The 21,824-nt window shown below is 40.1% G+C and overlaps 1 protein-coding gene across 1 annotated transcript in view; it reads left to right on the top strand.

The window, feature by feature from the left end:
• Med12l (mediator complex subunit 12L) overlaps window positions 1-21,824 on the top strand; it is a 177,513-nt gene that overhangs the window by 12,340 nt on the left and 143,349 nt on the right. The window contains exons 2-6 of the mRNA XM_090323139.1: window positions 5,491-5,595; window positions 11,304-11,495; window positions 13,540-13,699; window positions 19,381-19,550; window positions 21,499-21,609. Coding sequence (XP_090179265.1) covers window positions 5,491-5,595; window positions 11,304-11,495; window positions 13,540-13,699; window positions 19,381-19,550; window positions 21,499-21,609 — 738 coding nt within the window. The remainder of the gene's footprint in view (window positions 1-5,490; window positions 5,596-11,303; window positions 11,496-13,539; window positions 13,700-19,380; window positions 19,551-21,498; window positions 21,610-21,824) is intronic.

Here is a 21,824-nt window from a genome sequence, read left to right as displayed (position 1 = left end):
ACTATGTGTTTTTGTTGTTGTTGTTTTAACACATGACTTTTTTCCACATCTTCCTCTGCGTGTACTGGGCTGGTCCCGTTCTGGGCATTATTGTCTATCTAGATTCTGAACAGTCCATTACCTGCTCCTCTTTCATCATAAACTTTTGAGTTGTCAACAGTTCCACTTCCTTCCTTCACTGGCACCTTTCTGTTGTGGGAATGTGCAGCAAGAGCTTGTGTTTCAGAGTTTCCTCTATCCTGTGGCCCCACTTTCTCATTTCTTTTCTCGCCAAAGTTGTGCAGAAGAATCCTGTTTCCTTTTTCATCCAGCAATGACGACAGAAGTTTTTTATTTGGTCTGCAAGACCTCATACCATCTCTCTTCTCTTTCTCACTGTTACAGAATCTTCTTATGCTTGCCTGTCTTCTGCTCTTGATATAACAACATTCTTCTTGCATTTCTCAACCTTATAGACTTACCATGCTCTTCTTCCACCTTCTTGTTAGTACACAACACCAGCAATTGTTGTCTTTCCTGATAAACTGACTCTTATTATTAAGACGTGTCCTGTTAATCTCTAGATAGTCTTCCTTATCTTGAAAGTTATCTGATATCAATGTAGCTACCAGACCCTCTTAATGTTCTTTGCTAGGATTATTATACTTCTTCTATTTACTGTCCATTTATCTGCCTTTATATTTAATTATATCTTTATATTTAAGGTATAACTTTTCCTTTGATTCATTCTGATAATCTAGTCCTCTTAATTGGAGTCTTTGGTCCTGACCAGTTAATCAACATTTAGTGTCATCATTGATATGGTTGGACTTGGGTCTTTTATTTTACTACTCTCTTCCTTTTTACTTTAGATGATGATTATTGGATTCTTATTTCATCCATTGAGATTTTAGTTGCAATTTTTTTTTTTGCCAGTCATGGGGCTTGAGCTCAGGGCCTGAACACTACCACTTGAGCCACAGCACCACTTTCAGCTTTTTCCTATGTGTGTGGTACTGAGGGATTGAACCTGGGTCTTCGTGCATGCTAGGCAAGCACTCTACCACTAGGCCAAACTCCTGGTCCCAGTTGCAATATTTTTGAAGCCTGGAATTACAATATCTATTCTAGACTCTTTTTTTTTTTTTTTGGTGTCACTATCTCATTTCTTTACGAAGGAGATTAGAATTCTTGCATTGCAGTGTTCTGTTCTTTACTTGACCCTTGTTGGTTCACCATCAGGGCTCAGCCTGAAAGGCGCTTCACTGGGAGTGCTTGTTGGATTTTCCAGACTGGGTAAAGCCCTCATTTGCTCTCTTAGCAGCAATACTTCTCGTCGAATCATATTGGCCATTTGCTTATTGTGGAGTTTCCAGTTCTTAGTCTGCCGCTGTGTTTATAATTACATGTTGATTGAATGACAGAGAACACTGAATTGTGGTTTGAAAAATGAAAAGTATTTCATAAAAAATATTACAGGGGATGGAACTAGCAGGATGTTAATTCTTAGAAGTCGAAAAGACTGTGTGTGTGGAATGGTATAAAAGTCATGTAGAAGAAGTGACAGTTAAAATATAAAAATAGAAAACAGCTGTAATAATAGTGGCCACCATTTATAGGACACTTAATAATGGACCAGACACTGTGCTAAGCTCTGCATATTTCATCTTATGTAACCGCAGCTCAATGAGTTATTCTCGTCTCCTTTATACAAAGCAGTAGAGGTACAGAAAGGTTGGTTACTGTGTCCTTGTCCTAGGTGAGGGGCTCTGCATTCCAACATAGATCTCTGTGATTCCAACACTTAGAATAGAAGCCAGACTGAAATACTAATCTTGATAGTTCAAGTCCTAGGAAGTTGTGTTTTGATTTGGGGTCAGGTTTAGGTGGAAAGATGCCCAGAGGTGTTACCTAGGGTCTGTAGAGAGTGCTATCATTTGTTGTTTTTGCTCATTCAGGGAGAATCAGAGAAAACCTTTTGAGGCTTTTGGATAAGGCAGTGCCAGAAGAAATGGTGTTTGATGAGGCATCCAGGCCAGAGGCAGGCTGTACCAGAGGAGGCCTGACGTGTGAGAAGCAGTGGCCAGAACCTGCTGTCCTAGTGGCCACTGAGGAGAACGGGGTGCTTGAAGGAGTGGGAGGCATATTTTGAGAGACGGGTAGCTAGGACTGTTTAAAGATGAAGTGTGGAAATGAAAGATTTTCCCATCATCTCCTGGGTCATTCACTCTGTATTTGTTACTCACACTCACTGCTGACAGCCATGCAGTCTACGTACCCATGATGGAGGTGGTCACACCCCTCCTTGGGGAGCTGATATTTTGAAGGGGAGATAAGTAAGTCTCGGAAAAGTAATTTTGTTTGTTCTAGGTGGGATCAGATCTAAGTCAACGCTGTCTGCCTACCTAGCATATAGTGTGCTATTTTTCTGTTTCCTGGTACATTTCTTTCTTTCTAATTAATAGATTTTTTTTTGCCAGTCCTGGATTTGAACTTGGGGCTTGGGCAGTGTCCTTGGACTTTTCTCAAGCTACAGCACTACTTATGGCTTTTTCTATGTATGTGGTACTGAGGAATGGAACCCAAGGCTTCGTGCATGCCAGGCAGGCACTCTGCCACTAGGCTATGCTCCTGGCCCTAATTAATTGAATTTTAATAGATTAAGAGATTTTATTAGATAATGAAGTGACTGAGGAAATTGGGACATTTTGCACATTTCAGATGGTAGATGTTGAAGGTAGGAGATTATATGTTAGCATGTGAGTATGTACCTTTGTGTGTTTTTGTTATCTTGCCTTTCAGATGATCATTGGAATTTGTGCTAAACGTTGCTGTTTATGTATATATTTATTTAGCTGGTCCTGGGGCTTGAACTCAGAGCCTGGGGGCTGTCTCTGAGTTTTTTTGGCTCATGGCTAGCTCTCTGCCACTTGGGCCATAGCAGTACTTCCAGTTATTTGGTGGTTAATTGGAGATAAGAGTCTCGGCCTGGGTTAGCTTTGAACCAGGGTCCTCAGATCTCAGCCTTCTTAATAGCTAGTATTATAGGCGTGAGCCACCAGTACCTGGCTTTTATCTTTTCTTATTTACTGACAAAGGACTATAGAGCAATGTTATAAAAGTTTGCTGTTTGAGGCCAGGAGAGTGGCTTAGTGGTAAAGTGCCTGTCTAGCATGCACGAAGCCCTGAGTTTGATTCCTTGGTACCACATACACAAAAAAAGTGGGAAGTGGTGCTATGGCTCAAGTGGTAGAGCACTATCCTTGAGAAAGCCTAAGAACAGTGCCCAGGTCCTGAGTTCAAGCCCCAGGACTGACAAAAAAGAAAAAAAAAGGTTGCTGTTAGGACTCACAAAACACACATGTTCTGTATTGAATCTCTTGTGATTGCCTGATGCCGTTAAGTATCTGTGCCCTGGACCAGCATCAGATGGGGCTCTCTAAATGCCTTCAGGCCGGAGAGAATGATTTCCCTGTATGTATCTTCAGATTGTACAAAGGAGTTATTATTTCATATCAGTTTATAAATGCAGTGCATTTCATTCCTTTGGAGGTAGTCTTTTTTTCTCTTTTTGCCAGTCCTGGGCCTTGAACTCAGGGCTTGAGCACTGTTCTTGGGCTTTCTCAAGGATAGAGCTCTTCCACTTGAGCCACAGCACCATTTCTGGCTTTTTCTATGTATTTGTGGTACGGAAGAATCAAACTCAGGTTTTCGTGCATGCTAAACAAACATTCTACCACTAGGCCAAACTCCCAGCCCCTTTGGAGGTATTCTTAACTCATTTTTTCTTTGCAGAAACTTTTGGGAATAAACAAGCAGGGTGAGAATTGTGGTTGTGCTGTATTAGATTTTATCTCCTTTTATGAAGATAGGCAGCAGACCTACAGTGGTTAGTAGTCACATGAAGTGAGTAGTTAACTAAGCCAGCACAGTTTCGAGAAGCAGCACTCAATAGAATTAACTGTTTCTGAGAGTCTCACATACTTCCTCTTGATTATGCTAGAGCATATTTTTAGTAAAAATATATGCTGTTACTTGATTAATGTTTCCTTTAATACTTCTGGTGGTAAATTAAAAATAAAGATGCATTTAATTTTTTGTCATATTACTCTCATAATCTGTTTGCACTTCTACTTTTTACAGTCTGAGGCTATTCAAATTGACTTAGTACTATATTGGCTTTATTTAAGGCTGATTGAATGAAACCTTCTTAACTTAAAAATATACATTATATAGTTATGCCCTACTTTTTAAAAAATTAATTTGAAAATGTAGGAGCAGATTGAGATGTCTTCTGATATGTGAAAGCAATTAATCTCTGTGTGATGATTTCGGTGACCTTTTCTACTGGGAGGAGACTATCGCCCATAGAGCTACATTTCCTATTGCAGGGTCTTCTGAAAGCCTGCCAAAGCAATGTCCCGCCAAGTTATTAGTAAGAGCACACATAATTAAGTTAAGTTGCATGGCTTGTCTCCAGCAGACCTCATTCTTGGCCAAGGTGACCTTTGGGACTGGTCAGGTGCTTAAATGTCACAAAATATTTTGACCCAAGGCTTCTTTACTTTTCATATCAGCAGTTCCTTTCATGTTACACAGACAACAATTGCTTAGGAAGAATAAGTGTGTTCTTATTTTTGTTCTGTAGTGGCAGTTACTCCAGCTGTCACTAAAGCCATGTCTTAGCTTCAAATGAGGGGAGCAGAAGCTTTCCTTATTTCCTTTAACTTCTTTTTTTTTTTTTTTGCCAGTCCTGGGCTTGAGCTCAGGGCCTGAGCACTGTCCTTGGACTTTCTCAAGGCTAGAGCTCTACCACTTGAGCCTCAGCACCACTTCCGGCTTTTTTCTATGTATGTGGTACCGAGGAATCGAACCCGGGTCTTCATGCATGCTAGGCAAGCACTTTAACCACTAGGCCAAACTCCCGGCCCCTCCTTTAACTTCTTGACCATGTTTCTCCCCCCCCCCCAGTCTGTATTTTAGAGATTCTGATTTAGTAGCAGAATAATCTGATACACATACACACACACACACACACACACGCATCTTGCTGTGAGCCTGGAGGAAGTTCTTCTGTCTATCCAGTTTGAAAGCTTTTAAAGGCATCTTGATGTTGTAGTTATATATTTTATCTATCTTTTGTTCTTGGAGGCTCTGAAATTTCTCCTAGTCTAGGCTGTCGAAGATAGTATTTCATTTCGGTGTGCCTGGCTTGCTTCTGTGGGTTTTGTGTGTATGTACGTGTCTGTGTGTTGGGGATATACTCATTTTGGTTTTCTTGTTCTGATTTATACGTTAAAAGTTGTTGGAGAGCAGGTGAAAGGCGGAATAATGAATGCCATGTGCCCCACACTGTGTGCCACAGCTCTTTCTATTGATTTCTGAACTGTAGCTTCTGCTTTCTTTGGTGGCAGAGAAAGTGTAACAGACTGGGCTGTTACTCAGGCTGCAGCGTTTGGATTATGTGGAAGCTTTCTATCCTTTGCTTACTCAATACCTTCTCTTGAATAGGATGAGCTCACTGCAGTGAATGTAAAGCAAGGCTTCAACAACCAGCCAGCCTTCACTGGAGATGAACATGGCTCTGCCAGAAACATTGTCATTAATCCTTCAAAGGTAAGACTAATTATTCCCTAGAATTCTTCTGAATTCTGAGTGCTTGTGGTAGCCTCCATAGTGAATTTTGACAACTTGCTGGTATTTAAGCCACATTGCAAGCTCGAACCTCCCTCCTGTGGGTTGTCCCTGGTATAACCAGAGTTTGTGTCCGGCACTGTTTGTTACATTACTTCATTCAGTCTTGAACAACACCCTGTTTAACTTCCTGTGTTTTTAAAAGGCTTTTGCCATTGTAGAGGAACCCAGGCCAGTTGTCTGGCACTGCAGTCTGATATATTAGATTTCTTTTGGTGGTTCTGGGATTAAACTCACAGCCCCATTCCATGCTGGGAAAGTACCCCTCTGACATGCAGCCCCAGTCTCTTGTGAAACTCATCCATGGCTGTCCTGTCTCTGTCATTACATGGTATTCCCTCATTGTGTGCTGTTCATGATATGTCTTCTTTTTCCTATAAAAGAGACCGTCATGTTGGTTAGGGCCTTGCCCTTAAGATCTTGGTTTACTTTAAACCTAATTAGAAGCCTGGTCCTCAGGTATAGTCATATTTGTGTCAGGACTCCAATAAATGCTTTTGGGGGTTATTTACAATTGCTTACGTTAGAGGGTACATATACTTTCACTCTTTGTCTCTCTCTTTCTCCTCCCCTTTATTTTTGTCAGTCACAGGACTTGAACTCAAGTTCTAGGTACTGCCTCTCAGCTTTTTTACTCAAGGCTAACACTGTACCACTTTGAGCCACAGCACCACTTCCAGTTTTCTGGTAGTTAATTGGAGATAAGAGTCTCATGGACTTTCTTGCTCAGGATGACTTCAAACCACAATCCTTAGATCTCAGCCTCCTGAGTAGCTAGGATTTATAGGCATGAGCCATCAGTCCCCAGCCTGATGCTTTATCTCTCTTTCTTGGGGGGAGAGGGAGGGTCAGTTGAGGGGCTTGAACTCAGAGCCTGGGCGCTGTCCCTGAGCTCTTCAGCTCAGTGCTAGCACTCTACCACTTGAGCCACAGTGTCACTTCCAGTTTTCTGGTGGCTAATTAGAGATAAGAGTCTCACAAACTTTCCTGCCTGGGCTGGTTTTGAACCTCGATCCTCAGATTTCAGCCTCCTCAGAGTAGGTAGGATTTATAGGCCTGATCCACTGCTGCCCAGTTGATGCTTTATCTCTTGATGTGAATTGCCAACCATCCTTGGTTCTCACTGTCAAATGTCTGTCAAGTTAAATAATTTAATAAACAAAAATAGCATTTATGACATTTTCTACCAAGTTTTCTGTGAGATTTACTGAATGACTCAAGTCTCATGTAATTGTATTTTAAACATATGAAACCCGTGAATGATGGTATAACTCCTGATTATAACTTTTCCATATTCTTACCAAATACAGTATATTCCAGATAGCTTTGGATTGATGAAAACATGCACTAAATGTACTTGTTTGAAAGAATATAAGTTATTGCAGATGTGGTATTGCATGCTTCTAACTCTGCCTACTCATAGAAGAAACCTGGGCAAAGTTAGTGAAATGTTACCTCAAACACAAAACATGAAATCAAAGTTTGGGGTATTGCCCAAGTGGGCAGTGGGTTCAGTTCCCAGTGGCCTCTCCCCACCCCTGTCTTCATCTGTCACATACACAAACACCCTCTTTTAGAGGACAGTTTAGTAATGCTGTTGACATCTTTGAATTATGGAACTGGAATTCTAGAAATCTATCTTAAAGGTATCTCTGCATATGTCTGAAGCATCGGATGTGAAAGGCTGTTTTAATATTATTCATAATCGGAAAAATTTGGAACAGAAGCTCTAAATGTTCCTTAACAGTAGCTTAAATAATTGGTGCCAGGAGCATGGCCAAGTGGTAGAGTGCTTGCCTGGCATGCACGAAGCCCTGGGTTCAATTCCTCGCACCACATACATAGAAAAAGCTGGAAATGGTGCTATGGCTCAAGTGCTAGAGCTCTAGCCTTGGGAAAGCTCAAGGACAGTGCGCAGGCCCTGACTTCCAACCCCAGGACTGGGGAAAAAAATTACCAAAGCCAGTAGCTTAAATGAAAGAGGTATGTCTAAATAGTATGTAACAGTATATTTATGAAAAATGAAGTTATCCATATATAGGCATAGAAAGCCAAGACTGTGAGTGTTCATAAGCTATGTATATTAAAAATTATATGATAGAAAAACTATTTCTTATTAATAATTGTACTTGTCTTTATTCTTCAGAATGTACTATTTTATACATTATGATACAAACCTGAGCTATTTGTCTGTGCCAGTTAATGCACAAATAAATAATAAATAGATGAATACCATGGTTTCAAAATTAAACCATAAATCAGAAAAAATATGTTCCAATGTTAATTAATAAATTCTGTGTGGAAAAAAATTTAAATGTTATTAGCTGAGTTATGGTAATGCTTGCCTGTAATCCCATTACTTGGGAGGTTGAGGCAGAAGAATCTTTGAATTTGAGGCCAGCCTGGGCTACAAAATAAGACCCTGCCTCAAAAAACAAATTGTATTACATTATATGTTGTAAACATGTGTGGATTTTTCTTCTTTTGCTTGCGAATTTTGATTATAGTCTGCATTTGTTTACAAACTTTCCTAGCAGGGAGTAAAATATAGATAGTCATTCTATGTCATGCTGTCATTGAGAAAAAAGTACAATTGATTGTTTAGATTACAATTTTTTTATTTCTATACCTTTGTTTATTAAAATTAAATTGCTCAGTTATAATTGCAAATATGAGACCTCTCAAGTATCAAACAATCCGTGTTTCTAGGTGCCTTTGGCGCAGAGAACACACAGATACCAGTTGAGAAATTTAAAATAAAAAAATTAGCTGTTGTGCAGCTCAAAAAATTGGATCACTCCAAAACTAATCTTCAAAGAAACAGCCATCCCATTAAAAGATGGGCCAAAGACTTAAAGAGAATCTTCTCTGAAGAAGAAATAAAAATGGCCTATAGGCACATGAAGAAATGCTGGACATCTCTGGTCATAAAAGAAATGCAAATCAAAACAACTCTAAGATTCCATCTCACTCCAGTTAGAATGGCCAGGATCAAGAAATATAATAACAACAGATGCTGGAGGGGATGTGGCCAGGAGGGATCACTACTACACTGTTGGTGGGAGTGCAAACTCGTTCAACCACTATGGAAAGCAGTATGGCACTTCCTCAAAAGACTAAAAATAGAGCTCCCCTATGACCCAGCAATTCTACTACTTGGCATTTACCCAATGGTCCAGAAACAAGGACATAATCCACTAGCACAACGATGTTCATTGCAGCATTTTTTACCATAGCAAAGATATGGAACCAGCCCAGATGCCCCTCAGTTGATGAGTGGATCAACAAGTTGTGGTATTTATACACAATGGAATTCTATCCTGCTGTCAGAAAGAACGATATTGTCCCATTTGTAAGGAAATGGAAAGACTTAGAAAAAATCATATTAAGTGAAGTAAGCCAGACTCAAAGGAACATAGGCTCAATGGTTTCCCTCATTTGTCATAATCAGTAGAAACCTTGGACTCTCCTAGTGGAGATTCACAATAGAACAAAATCTAGATACATAAGGCCACATAGTATGACGCTAAATGAAAGGACCTCCAGGATATAGAAACAAAAGCCATATAATGAGTGATTGTTGTCCTTCATGTACTATATTATCTCTCATCTCTTTTGCTGTTCCTTGGTTATCTCATATTGTTATCTCACCTTGTTATCTGATATATTCCTTGTTATCTGATATGTTCCTTGGTTATCTCATATGGTTATCTCACCTTGTTATCTGATATATTTTATGTATGCTTGATTGGTTATTTGGAATAGGATAGGGAAGGGGGGAAATCAAGATGAGGGGGGTGGGGTGGGGAGGGAAATGGGGACCATGACATGAGAAAGGATATCAATATTTGTGATATTTGTGAAGTAATGTACCTTTTATCTGGTGAATATAATGTAACCCTTCTATTAATTACAATAAAAATATATGAAAAAAATTAGCTATTGTGGCTGCTTGTTTATTATTGCACTTAATTTATTCACTAGAAGTTTTGCAAATATTTGCTTAAAATAGAAAATCTACAATGAAATTGTTAAAAAAAGAATATCTCCATCTTTTCCCTACTTAATCTAGCTTTTATTAGGTCAGTAGTCCAAGACCAACTTTTAAATTATATATCAGTCACAAGAGGTAGGGGATGCTTGGGCTGGGAGTGTGGCCTAGTGCTTGCTTCCCATGCACGAAGCCCTGGGTTCAATTCCTCAGTACCACATACGCACAAAAAGCAGGGAAGTGGTGCTATGGTTCAATTGGTAGAGTGCTAGCCTTGAGCAAAAAAAAAGCTCAAGAAAAGTGCCCAGGCCCTGACTTTAAGACCCCGGACTGGCAAAAAGAAAAAAGAAAAAAAAGGGGGGTGGAGGAATGCAATACACATTGAAAAGTTGTGATCAAGTGCCAGAGGTTCACAACTGTAATCCTAGTTACTCAGGAAGTTGAGATCTGAGGATCACAGTTGAAAGCCAGCCAGGGCAGTAAAGCCAGTGAGATTCTTATCGCCAACTTAACTACTAACAATGTAAAGAGGAGTTGTGGCTCCTTGAGCACAAAAGCTCAGGGACAGTGCTCAGACCAGGGTTCAAGCCCCAGGACTGACCAGCACGCACACAAAAAGAAGTTGTGCTAGGCTTCATCTTGGGAAACAAACTTGGTTAATGGCTTGTAACTGATTACAGTGTAGAGAATAAGTAATTATTGCCCCACAACTATTCACTAAGGTGGTGATTACTTCCCCAGGGCATAGTTTCTTTTTTCTTTTTCATAGTTGCTACTGTTTGCTAGCTCGTAGGGGCTTTTATTTGAAATTGTTTGCATCATGTTCTTTAAATTCTCTTAGAATGAAATATAATGCTTTTATAGCATTCTTGAAGATTTCAAGTGTTTTTTTTTTGTTTAAATAGATGTACTGTTTAGATATTACTGCATTCCCTGCCTTCTTTTTCTTTACTACTGTACCTTTTCTCTGCCTCTTGCCCATCTTATAATTTGGATAATGTGAAAATGGTAAAATAGTTTGCAAAGCTTCCTTTGAGGTCTTTTTACTCTCTTCAGGCAACTCTACTTCTCTCTAGAAACACTTACACATATAAGGTTGACAGCCCAGTTACAGATGTTGAGTAGCTAATTTAATTGTGTCTTTTGTAATTTTCAGTTAAAATAACTTTCATACTCTCCAGAAAAGCTTCACTAGGTATAAATACAGAATTCTACTTCCAAAAAGATGTGCTATTAAAATGTGTGGCTGGGCTTTGTCCTTTTGAGTGCAGCAGTTTGCAGAGAAAACATTCCCTCTAGTCTGGTGTGCAGGGTAAGAAGGGAGAAAGTATCACTGGAGGTAAAGGTAGAACTTACTCTCTTGGAATGTATTTAGAATGTAATTCATTTCTTCTTATCAGACATATCTGAAGACCCCTCTTCTTTCCTTGGCTTCTCCTTAATAATAGAGGTGCTGTGAGTTGGTTTATTTTATTTTATTTTTTGGCCTAGTGTTAGTGTATGGAAATCATACCACTTGACTTCAAGGACTTAAAGGCTGTATGGAGATTTTCAACTGAAACAATAAAGTACATAATCCTGAAATACTTGCTCTCATTGTCTTTAACCTTTCTTTGTTCTTGTTTCCCTCTTTCCACAGATTGGAGCTTATTTTAGCAGCATATTAGCTGAGAAACTAAAGCTTAACACTTTTCAAGATACAGGAAAGAAGAAACCCCAAGTTAATGCTAAAGATAATTACTGGCTGGTAACTGCTCGATCTCAGACTGCAATTCATAGTTGGTTCTCTGACTTAGCAGGAAATAAACCACTTGCTATTTTGGCAAAAAAGGTATCAAGCACTTCTTCCATAGCTATAACTATAATAGTTTTATAAGCTTGAATCTGTTTGTGGTATGTGTTTGAGTCTATATTATTTTTCCTAGTCTTCTCTAAAGCTGAGGCTTAAATGGCAGGCACACAAGATGTGTCTGGACTTGCTCTTTTCCCTTTATTTTGTTGATTTCTGGTGCTCAGGACTTCTCTGAATATAAGTGTTCCACACAACAAGCAGATTCTGTGGATTCTAGACAGACAAGATTTTAAAACCAAGAATAGGCAACAAGACTTATTTTTTTTTCCATTACATTTTTAGCTTCCTTAGGTCAAGATGTGCAAGATGTGATAAAAAGATCCCTTGCTTTGAGATTATTTCCTTGTCTTTAAAAATATTCTTCAAGCTAAAAGTCTGTTTCCTACTAAATGAAGTAAGATTCTGATTTTACATGTGGTTACTTTTGTGAAAACGTTTGGAACAAAATGGGCATGTTTCTTCATAGCTTCCAGTCTTTTTATTGGAAGGGTAGTATATGTGTTAGCGGGTTCATTTCTAGTCTTTGCCTTTGGTTTTTTTCATTCTTGGGGAATAATTATTATAAGACTGTACAGTCTTACAGGTAGACATCATCAATGTCATTGAAAAATTGAGAACTTAGAAATCTGTCTCATAATCTGTATCTCTGACTTGTGGCACACCTTTGCAAGAACCCTAGGGTCCCTTTCTCATTTCCTGATGCCCTTTGGTGTTAGGGGCTCTTGTTTTTGCTTTTTTGTAGTAAGAGCACATTTTCAACAGTTATAGGACCAGAGGATGTCTCCTTTGTTTTCTAAAGCAACTCAGAATATCTTTTCTTGGCTTCATATTGCCTGAATGAGCTAGGTACCAGTGGCTCACACCTGGAATCCTAGCTACTCAAGAGGCTGAGATCTGAAGATTGCTGTTTAAAGCCAACCCATGCAAAAGTCTTCGAGACTCTTTATCTTCAGTTAACCACCAGAACTGGAAGTGGAGCTTTGGCTCAAGGTGGTAGAGTTCTAGCCTTGAGCTAAGAAGTTCAGGGACAGTGCCAGGGCCTTGAATTCAAGCCCCATGACCAGGGAAGGTATGGGGAGAGTACACACATATCTGCCTGTCTACGTATGTATGTATGTATGTATGTATGTATGTATGTATGTATGTATGTATGTATGTATGTATCTCTGTATCTCCCAAATGTCTTACCATTGCCTTGAATGCATTCTAGTGATTAAAGGCAACTGAAATCTTTGAAAAGCACAAGACTTTGCATAGTCACCTGCGGTAGGTTGTATAGGTCCTGCTCACTTCCTTGTGTTGCCTCACAGCTAGTGGTCTCTGTTGTTTCTCTCTTTGTTCCTAAATCAAATAGATTATCTAGATGTTTAGGTTGCTCCTATGATATTTATGAGGTATTGTGGAAGAATAAATTAACTCTTTCACACCATTGAGTGGTATTGGGATACTAATTGGCTAGATTATACCTGTGGTCTGGATAAAGTAATTAATTGCTTCAAATGCCTACTTCAAACCAGTGAATTAATTACTGAGCTATTTCTAACTCAGTGCTTTTTAGTCAGATTTCCTAATCCTTCATTTTAGCCTCTGTTTTACATTTTGGACTAAAGGCATTTTGAAAAGCTTTCTGGAAATGATTAATGAAATGTTGCAGTTAGCAAAAAAAGTTCATAGATAAGATGTAGAATGGGAACAATTTTTGACTTGACCTGTTCTTTCTAGTTTTTCCTAGTCTGTTGATGAGTAGCTTTTAGCATTGAAGAATTTGAAGATAATTTGTTTTATAAACAAGAAAGCACAGCTAATGAAACTGTTTTGTCATTGTGGTAAACATCATTTTGGCTCCTTTTCCATAGTGAAATTTGGCTTACGGTACTCCATTAAAAAGGCTGTTTGAATATCTTTCTGTCTTACGTACATTTTCTTGTAGTAACTTTCAGCCTTTTTTCTTTTGCTTCCCATCTCTCTTAAGTTTGTCTATCAATCATAGCATGTGGTTGTTATAAATGTTATTTCTTTTCAGGTTCCCATTCTTAGTAAAAAAGAGGATGTTTTTGCCTATTTAGCTAAGTATTCTGTGCCAATGGTTCGAGCAGTGTGGCTGATCAAGATGATCTGTGCTTATTATTCTGCTATTTCTGAAGCCAAGATTAAGAAACGTCAACCTTCTGATCCCAACGTGGGTAAGTGATTCTACCAGTCCTGTGCATGCCACCGTGGTGAGTGCCGGGAGGCCCTGGGAGTGGCCAGGTCACTGTGTTGTGGTTGGGGCACAGAGCGAAATCTTGTCTGCTGAGCACTTATAGTAAGTCCTGTCTCTGTTACCTCCAAATATGTGCTACATGAGGGAGCTTCATCACCCGGCGGCCCTTGTGCTGCCTCCTACACCACCACTGCCTGGCTGGAGATTCTAAAGTGTCCTCCTCCTTTTAAATTAAATCAAACCTGATTCATTTAATTAATGTTTTTCTAGAATTGGGGTTTGTGTGAACTCCATAGGGCCTTACACTTTCTGGGAAGCCTGTCTATCATTTGAGTCATGCCATTAGCTTTGATTATTCTTCAGTTATTATTATCCCTTTGAATTGGGTTTCATGTTTATACCAGGGCCAGCCTGGAGTTTGATGCTACCAATCTTCATATCCCAAGGAGCTAAGATTACAGGAATGAACTACCTCACCCTGCTTGAATGTGTGCTTCTCTCACTGCCTCTCTGTCCATCCGTCTGTCCGCCCGTCCGTCTTTCTGTCTGTCGTCTGTCTCTCTGTCTGTCCGTCTCTCCCTTTCTTGTTTTTCTCTTATTCCCTTTCTTCCTTTTTCCTTTCCCTTCTTCCTTGACAGGATGTTATTATATAGGCCTGGTTGGCCTCTTAATTCATGTTCCTCTTAGAGTTGCAAGTGCTAGGTTTACAGGCATGTACCATCACACCCGAGTTTGCATATTTTGATTTTGTTAAAAGAATCATTAAGCAGTTATGCAAAGGAGCATCAGGTTACATGTCAACTCATGAATATAATACATTTTGGTCAGCATTCTTTTTCCTATATATTTAAATATATATTTAATAGCATGAGATCACATTTTCCACTATCCAATTGTGTTTTACTATCATCTCGTTATTCCTGGATGTCTCTTGTGCTCTCTGCTGTGTTCAGTACCTTCTTCAGCATAGCAATAGTGAACCAAGCAGATATAAGCAAGTACATGCATGTAGATGCATGGAGTTGCTTGCAGTTGTATATAGTGCACAAGACTAATTTCATAGATTCTGTGTTCTGCATATTTGGGGTGAGATTGAATATCAAGTGTAACCCCTCCTAGTGTTGGCTTGATGACTTCCTTATCTTGATTCTTAGTATTTGTAAACTGTGTTCAGTAGAGTTGGCTTTTTTTATTCCTTTGTAATGGCAACATATGTTTTATTTTCAGTTCCTGTGTTCATTTCAGCTTTGGAACAGAGCTGTCAAGCACTGCTGTTTGATTTTATTGAGGGAATTTTTTTCTAAAGTTAAGTGGGATAATAGCAACAAAGAACACATAGACTTCAGTGCCTTTCTGCAAGGTGACTGGTCTCAAATGTACGTTTAATGGATTGATGCCCTGAGGGGCTGCAGCCAGCTGAGCTGCACCCTTGCATTGCGTGGGACAGCAGGTGGTGCAGGGGGCCTTGGGTTTATGGGTGACATTTCATGTGCAGTTTCAAGGGGGGAAAGGGAATGAAATGTTCGTTTTTGTTAAATCTGAACATCAGAGTAGAAATTTTAAATAGAGATGAAGCAGGGAAGCTTGGCAGGAGGTTTGTAACTCAGTGTAAATGAGACCTAAAATACAAGTGGTTTACAGGTCTTTTTGATTTTTGGAAATACTATCAACTTTGCAAATGATGTTTGCTGCTTGAGGTAATACATATTTGGTTTTGGATATCTTTGCAGAATTGAACTAATAAGTTTTGCTTTTAAAGGAATAGGAATGTTTACCTGTTTTAGATATTTTGACTTTAACAGAATAATTCATTTTAAGCATACTAGCTAATATAAAAATGGAATGCCCAAGCTTCCATTGAGTTATTAAAGTCTTTGTAAATAGATTAGGAAATATGACTTTACAGTACCTAACAGAACCTTGTACACTTATTTATGGGAATTTATTCTGGAAGACTGCTGAACTGAGTCATAATAACTGCGTTGTTTATTACTGTCACAATTATCTCCGGTTACCTGAGGGAATCTTGGATTTGTGCCCAGCAGGTGCTCACTGCATGCCTGTTCTGTGTTGGAAGAGATTTAGGTTCCTTGAGTCAGCTTCAGTCTGCAGGTTGCCTTGTCCCTCTGTCAGAGATTGAGGCTGGAATACCCTTTGGGTTGTGTAAGAATGTTCACTCCTGCACAGGTCTCTTGGCCTGTTGGTTCTCTGCTGTATTATGGTGGCACGGTGGCACCATGTTTCTGGTTTTGTTGGTGTCTGCATGTGCTTTTTCCACTTCCTTGGTTCTCTAGGAGAGAGCTGCTTCTGACTTCACAGAGAGAACTTCTGCCTGATCACCTGAGGGTCCCTCTACTCTTGGGGTGGGCCTGTTGTTGGCATTGGCCCACAAACCAGAGGTAGCAGTGCAGGGCGTGTTGTGTGCACAGAGACGCTAAGGCTGGACTGGGCTCTGAGTTCACTGTGCTCTCTTAGGGCAGCAGAACCCCAGACTTGGTCTCAGGGTGGTGGAGACATCTCCTAAGGGATTAATTAACTACCCCTCCTGTGAGTTTACATAAAACACTGCCCTTGTTTGTGCTAGGGATATTTCACCATGCTGAGGTTGTTGTTCACTCCTATCTACAGAAATCTGAAGAGGTTGGAGAAACCATGGGATCATTGCAGTTTGTGATCTTAGGCCTTTGAGGAGGCCAGGGCCTTCTGGGAGAGACGCTTACCACTTGTCTTAATTGAGTTGCTTACATGGGGTTGTAGAGAAGAACTAGAAGATAAAAGCTTAAATGTAAGTTAGCATGTTCATACTAAAATGAGAAACAAAACGCTGGCCCTAACAGTGAGGGGTCTCCATCTTCCCCAGTGTTAGAACTGCCCGTAAGCTTACAGGGGAGGCAAGCAGGCCAAAGGCAGGACTGTCTGTTCCCCTCTGAAGCGTTGTCCACTGTTCTCTCCCTCTCCCCCTCAACCCCTTTCCGGCTTTTCCCCACCCCCTCCTCTTACCCACTCCCTTCCTTCTCTCCCTCTAGCTCTTCCTCCTCCCCCTCCTCCCTCTCTCCCCTTCTTCTGCCTCCCTCTTCTTCCTCTTCCCTCCCTCTTCTCCCTCGCCCCCTCCTCCATCTCTCCCCCCTCCTTTTCCCTCTTCTCTCCTTTTCCCCTTCTCTGTCTCTTTCCCTTTTCTCCCTTTCTCTCCCCCTCCTCCATCATCTCCTCCTCCTTCTCCCTCCCTCTCTCTCTCCCTTTCCCATTCTCTGTCTCTGTTTCTGTCAAACTATCTTGTGTCATGTACACATTGCTGGGTAGTGACCCTTTGTTTCCAGGGCTGGCTCCCTCTGCTGGCTCCCTTTCCTGCCCTCATGTGTGCCTGAACTTCAGAGAATAATCCTGTCAGCTTTTAGCTGCTAGTCTTGTTCACAGCTCAACATGCTCTGCACAACCACAGCTGTGGCTCTTCCTTGCTGTCTCCTTCCACCTTGGCCAGGTAGATACTGCTTCTACTCAGGGTTGTTTCTCCTCCTCTGTGGTCTTTTCTTCACCCAGCCCTGTAAGCCAAGCACATTTGACTTCTCCCTGGGGGCACTTACTCTGTGCAACTCACAATTTTAGGATGATCTGAATGTATATATCTGATCTTGCTATTCCTTTGCTCAAACGCCTCCAGTTACTGCTAATTATTTGTAATAAAAGACATGTTCCATGGTTTGTCACTGACTGGGTCAGACGTGAAGCTGCTGATTGTGAGTACAAATTTCTGGACCCACTCCAGGCCTCTGGAGTTCAAGGTGAAATCTGTGTTTCATGAGTGCCCTCTGGAGTTCACTTTGTACTCTAGCATTTGAGGACCTGTCTCCTGTTCCCAGGGCTGCAGGATTACCCTCTGCTGTTTGTGTCTGTGGGACTTCTTAGAACCTTCCTTCTAGTGCCTCCTCCTCCATTCTCTTTCAAGCCCCATGGTGTAACAGAGCCCTTCTCACCTGCTTTCCCTGTCTGCACTGGTATGGTCTCCTTAGGATCCTGTGAATGATCTGCTGCTTTCATATAGACCCTGTATCTTCTAATCCCAGTACAGTTTCTGTAGTAGGTGTTTAAAGTTTGCAGTAAATACTGGTAGCTTTTCTCTCTTGTTTTGTCTTGAGCTGTTCTTCCGATTCCTAACAGCAATACTTGGCACAATGTCATTGGATAATAAAACCAGCTAAAAGTAACAGCAAAATTGGATATTCACTATTTGATACTGAATACTTACGTTATGCAGGTTTTTAGGGGAAAACTTAAAAAAAAATTTTGTGTGTGTGACAATACTATGGCTTCAACTTGTGTAACCACTTGAGCCATACCTCCATTTCCAGCTTTTTTTCTGAGTAGTTTGCTGGAGATTAGAGTCTCATAGTTTCCTGCCCTATCTGTTTTTTTTTTGCTTTATTTTTTTATTGTAATTAGTAAAAGGGTTACATGATATTTGCCAGATAGAAGGTGCATTAATTCACATACATTGATACCCTTTCACATGTCTTGGTACCCGTTTCCCTCCCCTATCTGGTTTTAAACTATGACCCTCAGATCTCAGCCTCCTGAGTAGCTAGGATTACAGGTATGAGCTACCAGCTCCTGGAAGTGAAGACTTTTTTTTTTTTTGGCCAGTCCTGGGCTTGAGCTCAGGGCCTGAGCACTGTCCTTGGACTTTCTCAAGGCTAGAGCTCTACCACTTGAGCCTCAGCACCACTTCTGACTTTTTTCTACGTATGTGGTACCCAGGAATCAAACCTGGGTCTTCGTGCCTGCTAGGCAAGCACTCTACCACTAGGGCAAACTCCCAGTCTGCAATGAAGACTTTTTATTTATTTATTTATTTATTTTTTATTGTAATTAGTAAAAGGGTTACATGATATTTGCCAGATAGAAGGTGCATTAATTCACATACATTGATACCCTTTCACTGCAATGAAGACTTTTTTTTTTTTTTTTTTTTTTTTTGCCAGTCCTGGGCTTGAGCTCAGGGCCTGAGCACCACTTCCAGCTTTTTTTTTTTTTTTTTTTTCTGTGTATGTGGTACTGAGGAATCAAACCCGGGTCTTCATGCACGCTAAGTAAGCACTTTAACCACTAGGCCAAACTCCCAGCCCCCAATGAAGACTTTTTAAAAGCAGAAATATGTTTCAGAAATTTCCTGCTCTGTAGCATATTTTCTGTACCCATAAACCTTTTGAACTCAGTTTCCCGAATAGCTAGAATTGCATACAGGTGGCATGAGCCATTGGCATTCAGCTTAAGTAGACATCTTTTCTTTTTGGTTAAGAGTTGTAGAAGCACAGTATCTCCTCCTGAGAGACAATTCATATCCATACTGGCTTCTATAGGTCAGGTGACCTTACACGAAGGTGACTTACTTAATGGCTTTGGGGTGGGCATGTTTTCCGACTAGCACTGCATAGGCAAGAACCATTTTTAATGTACTTTATGGGCTGAAGTGTTAAGAGTGCTTATCTGGGAGTTGTGGCCTTGAGTTCGAATCCCAGTGTGTGTATGTCTTTCTCTCACACACATATGCATGCATTCACGCACATTTGACTTACAGGGACACTTTCAACATAATCGGAAAGGGAGGGAAAATGTAATTCTCATACCATTGTCTAGAATTCAGAATCTTTTTACTTTTTCTTTTAGAGTGGACACAAATATCTACCAGATACCTTCGAGAACAGTTGGTCAAGATTTCTGACTTTTACCACATGGCTTCCAGTACAAGCGAAGGTCCTGTTGCTTTGCCTCCAGCGGTGGAACAGGCCATGAAGCAGTGGGAGTACAATGAGAAGCTGGCATTTCACATGTTCCAGGTGTTTTCTCCATGAAAAGCAATATGTTGTGGCCTGCTTTTACAAAGTGTGCTGGACTCTGTGTGTTGCAGAAGGGTCAGGAACCTGTGTTGAGATGTGTGTGGCTGGTGACGTTATTGCATGGACACACGTCCTAGAGGAACCCAGATGGTGCAGCATGTGGCTGCAGTTGTGTTTTCTGGGAGTTAAGTAGGGTCTTCATGTTAAGTAGGATCTTCATATTAAGGAGGAAGGGATGTATTTTCTAAATATCCCCTTTAGTATAATATGTAGGTGGTAAGTGACCTTTTCTGAGCTTACTGTAGTTAAAAAGCACAACAAAACACGGTGCTTTGTGAAGTAATATTGTTCTTTTTAAGTCAGTGAAAACAGCTCATACAAATGTAGTCCTGTTTAGAATAGGAATATTTCAGTAGTCCTGAAGTAAGTTCAGTGCCTTCCCTGAACTTTTATGAGTTTCACTGAGCTCTTGGAAGAAGTATTTCTTTGCATGCAAAAAATTTTTGAAAGTGTTACTTTATGTGTTAGGAACATGAAATTATTACCTTTTAAAGTAGAAAACAAAGCTTTAAAATAATGCCAGATTGAAAATGTTAAGAATCATTGTGTTTTGATCAGTCAATATCTGAGATCTGAAATAGATCCGTAGCATACACACGTGTGTGCAAGAGAAGAGCATGAGCCTGTTTAGAGGAGAGCCTGTGTCTGCAAAGACACTTTTTTTGTCCTTCTATTGCTTCAAATTTTGTGTCTTCCTCCCCCCTTCTCTTTCTCCCCTCCCTCCCCAGGCCTGAACACCAAGGCTTGTGCTCTCACATGGCCTTTTCCGCCTATGGCTGACAGTCTGGTACATTGGATTTTTCGGTCTGGGCTGGCTCTGAATCACAGTCTGTAGATCTCAGACTCCTGAGTAGCTAGATTATATTTGCCATCTCTTCTTATGCTTTAATGTAAAATTCTGTTTTATCTATTGTAAACACATTCATTTATTCAGATTGGCAAAGATTATAAATACCTTCCTTTATTAAAGTTCATATAGGTCTTAAAATTGTATTTAAGACTTGATTTACAATTTAGATTGTTTTTGTCTGTGATTAAACTATAAATCCCTTTTGTGTTTTTTTTTTTTATTCTCAAGTCCTGGGAATTGAAGTCAGAGCCTGAGTGTTGTTCCTGATCCTGTTTAGGCTCAAGGTTAGCACTCCACCACTATGAGCCACAGTACCACTTCTGGTTTTTGAGTGGTTAATCGGAGATTGGAATCCCACGGAAACTTTTTTGCCTGGGCTGGCTTCAAACCACAATCCACAGATCTCAGCCTTCTGAGTAGCTAGGATTATAGGTGTGGACCACCCACATGTGACATTAAATTGATTTTTAAGGTTTTGTTTGTCAGTCCTGGGACTTGAACTTGGGGTCTGGGTGCTGGCCCTGAGCTTCTTTTGCTCAAGTCTAGCACTCTATATGATTTTATCTTTACATGTTGGCTGTAGTCTCAGTCACTGAGAGTGGCTGCTAAGGGTTACAGTTTTAGCTGAGATAATGACATACATGAGCAGCACTTTTCTTTATAACCATCACCATTTCCAGGTCTCCTCTGTGAGCTTGAGTTTACTTGTATTTCCTCAATTAAAATCTTGCCAGGGTCCCATATGCCCTGGAAGTGGGACACTTTCTGAATTTTCTTACTTTTTAGTTTTTGTTAAATTTCTAATTTAGGGTGAAGCAGGTTACCAAATTAAAAAAAATAAAAATAAAACGGACAACCAAATATATGAAAAATCCTTTAGCTCTTCATTTTATTTTGAATTGGTACTGTGATTGATGAGATCCTGTCTTACTCTTATTAGTAAAACAATGGTGCAACTGCACTTAAGCATAAGAAGGATAATGTCCCTTTCAAACTTTTTCTTTAACATTGTTATTGTAATACTTTTGTTCATTTTAGGAAGGAATGCTGGAAAAGCATGATTATCTTACATGGATCTTGGATATTCTAGAGAAAATCAGACCAATGGATGATGATCATCTCAAGCTCTTGTTACCACTGATGTTGCAGGTACGGCACAGTTGATTTTTATGGGCAGAACACGAGACTGATAAGAATGGCTAGCTAGGTAGAGGTAGAGAGACATGGCTATTGAAGCAGAAGGGAAAGCATCTTAAGTGCTCTGATGTGTGAAGTGGCCAGAAACCTTTTCACAAACGGCAGTATTTAACTGTTCAATAAACTGCAGTATTTACCTGTTAACTTTGTGGTTTTTATCTTCATGT

Source organism: Megascapheus bottae, chromosome 32, assembly GCF_031878675.1.
Source record: "Megascapheus bottae isolate mThoBot1 chromosome 32, mThoBot2.hap1, whole genome shotgun sequence".
NCBI lineage: Eukaryota > Metazoa > Chordata > Mammalia > Rodentia > Geomyidae > Megascapheus > Megascapheus bottae.
This window is presented reverse-complemented; position numbering and strand designations above follow the sequence as displayed.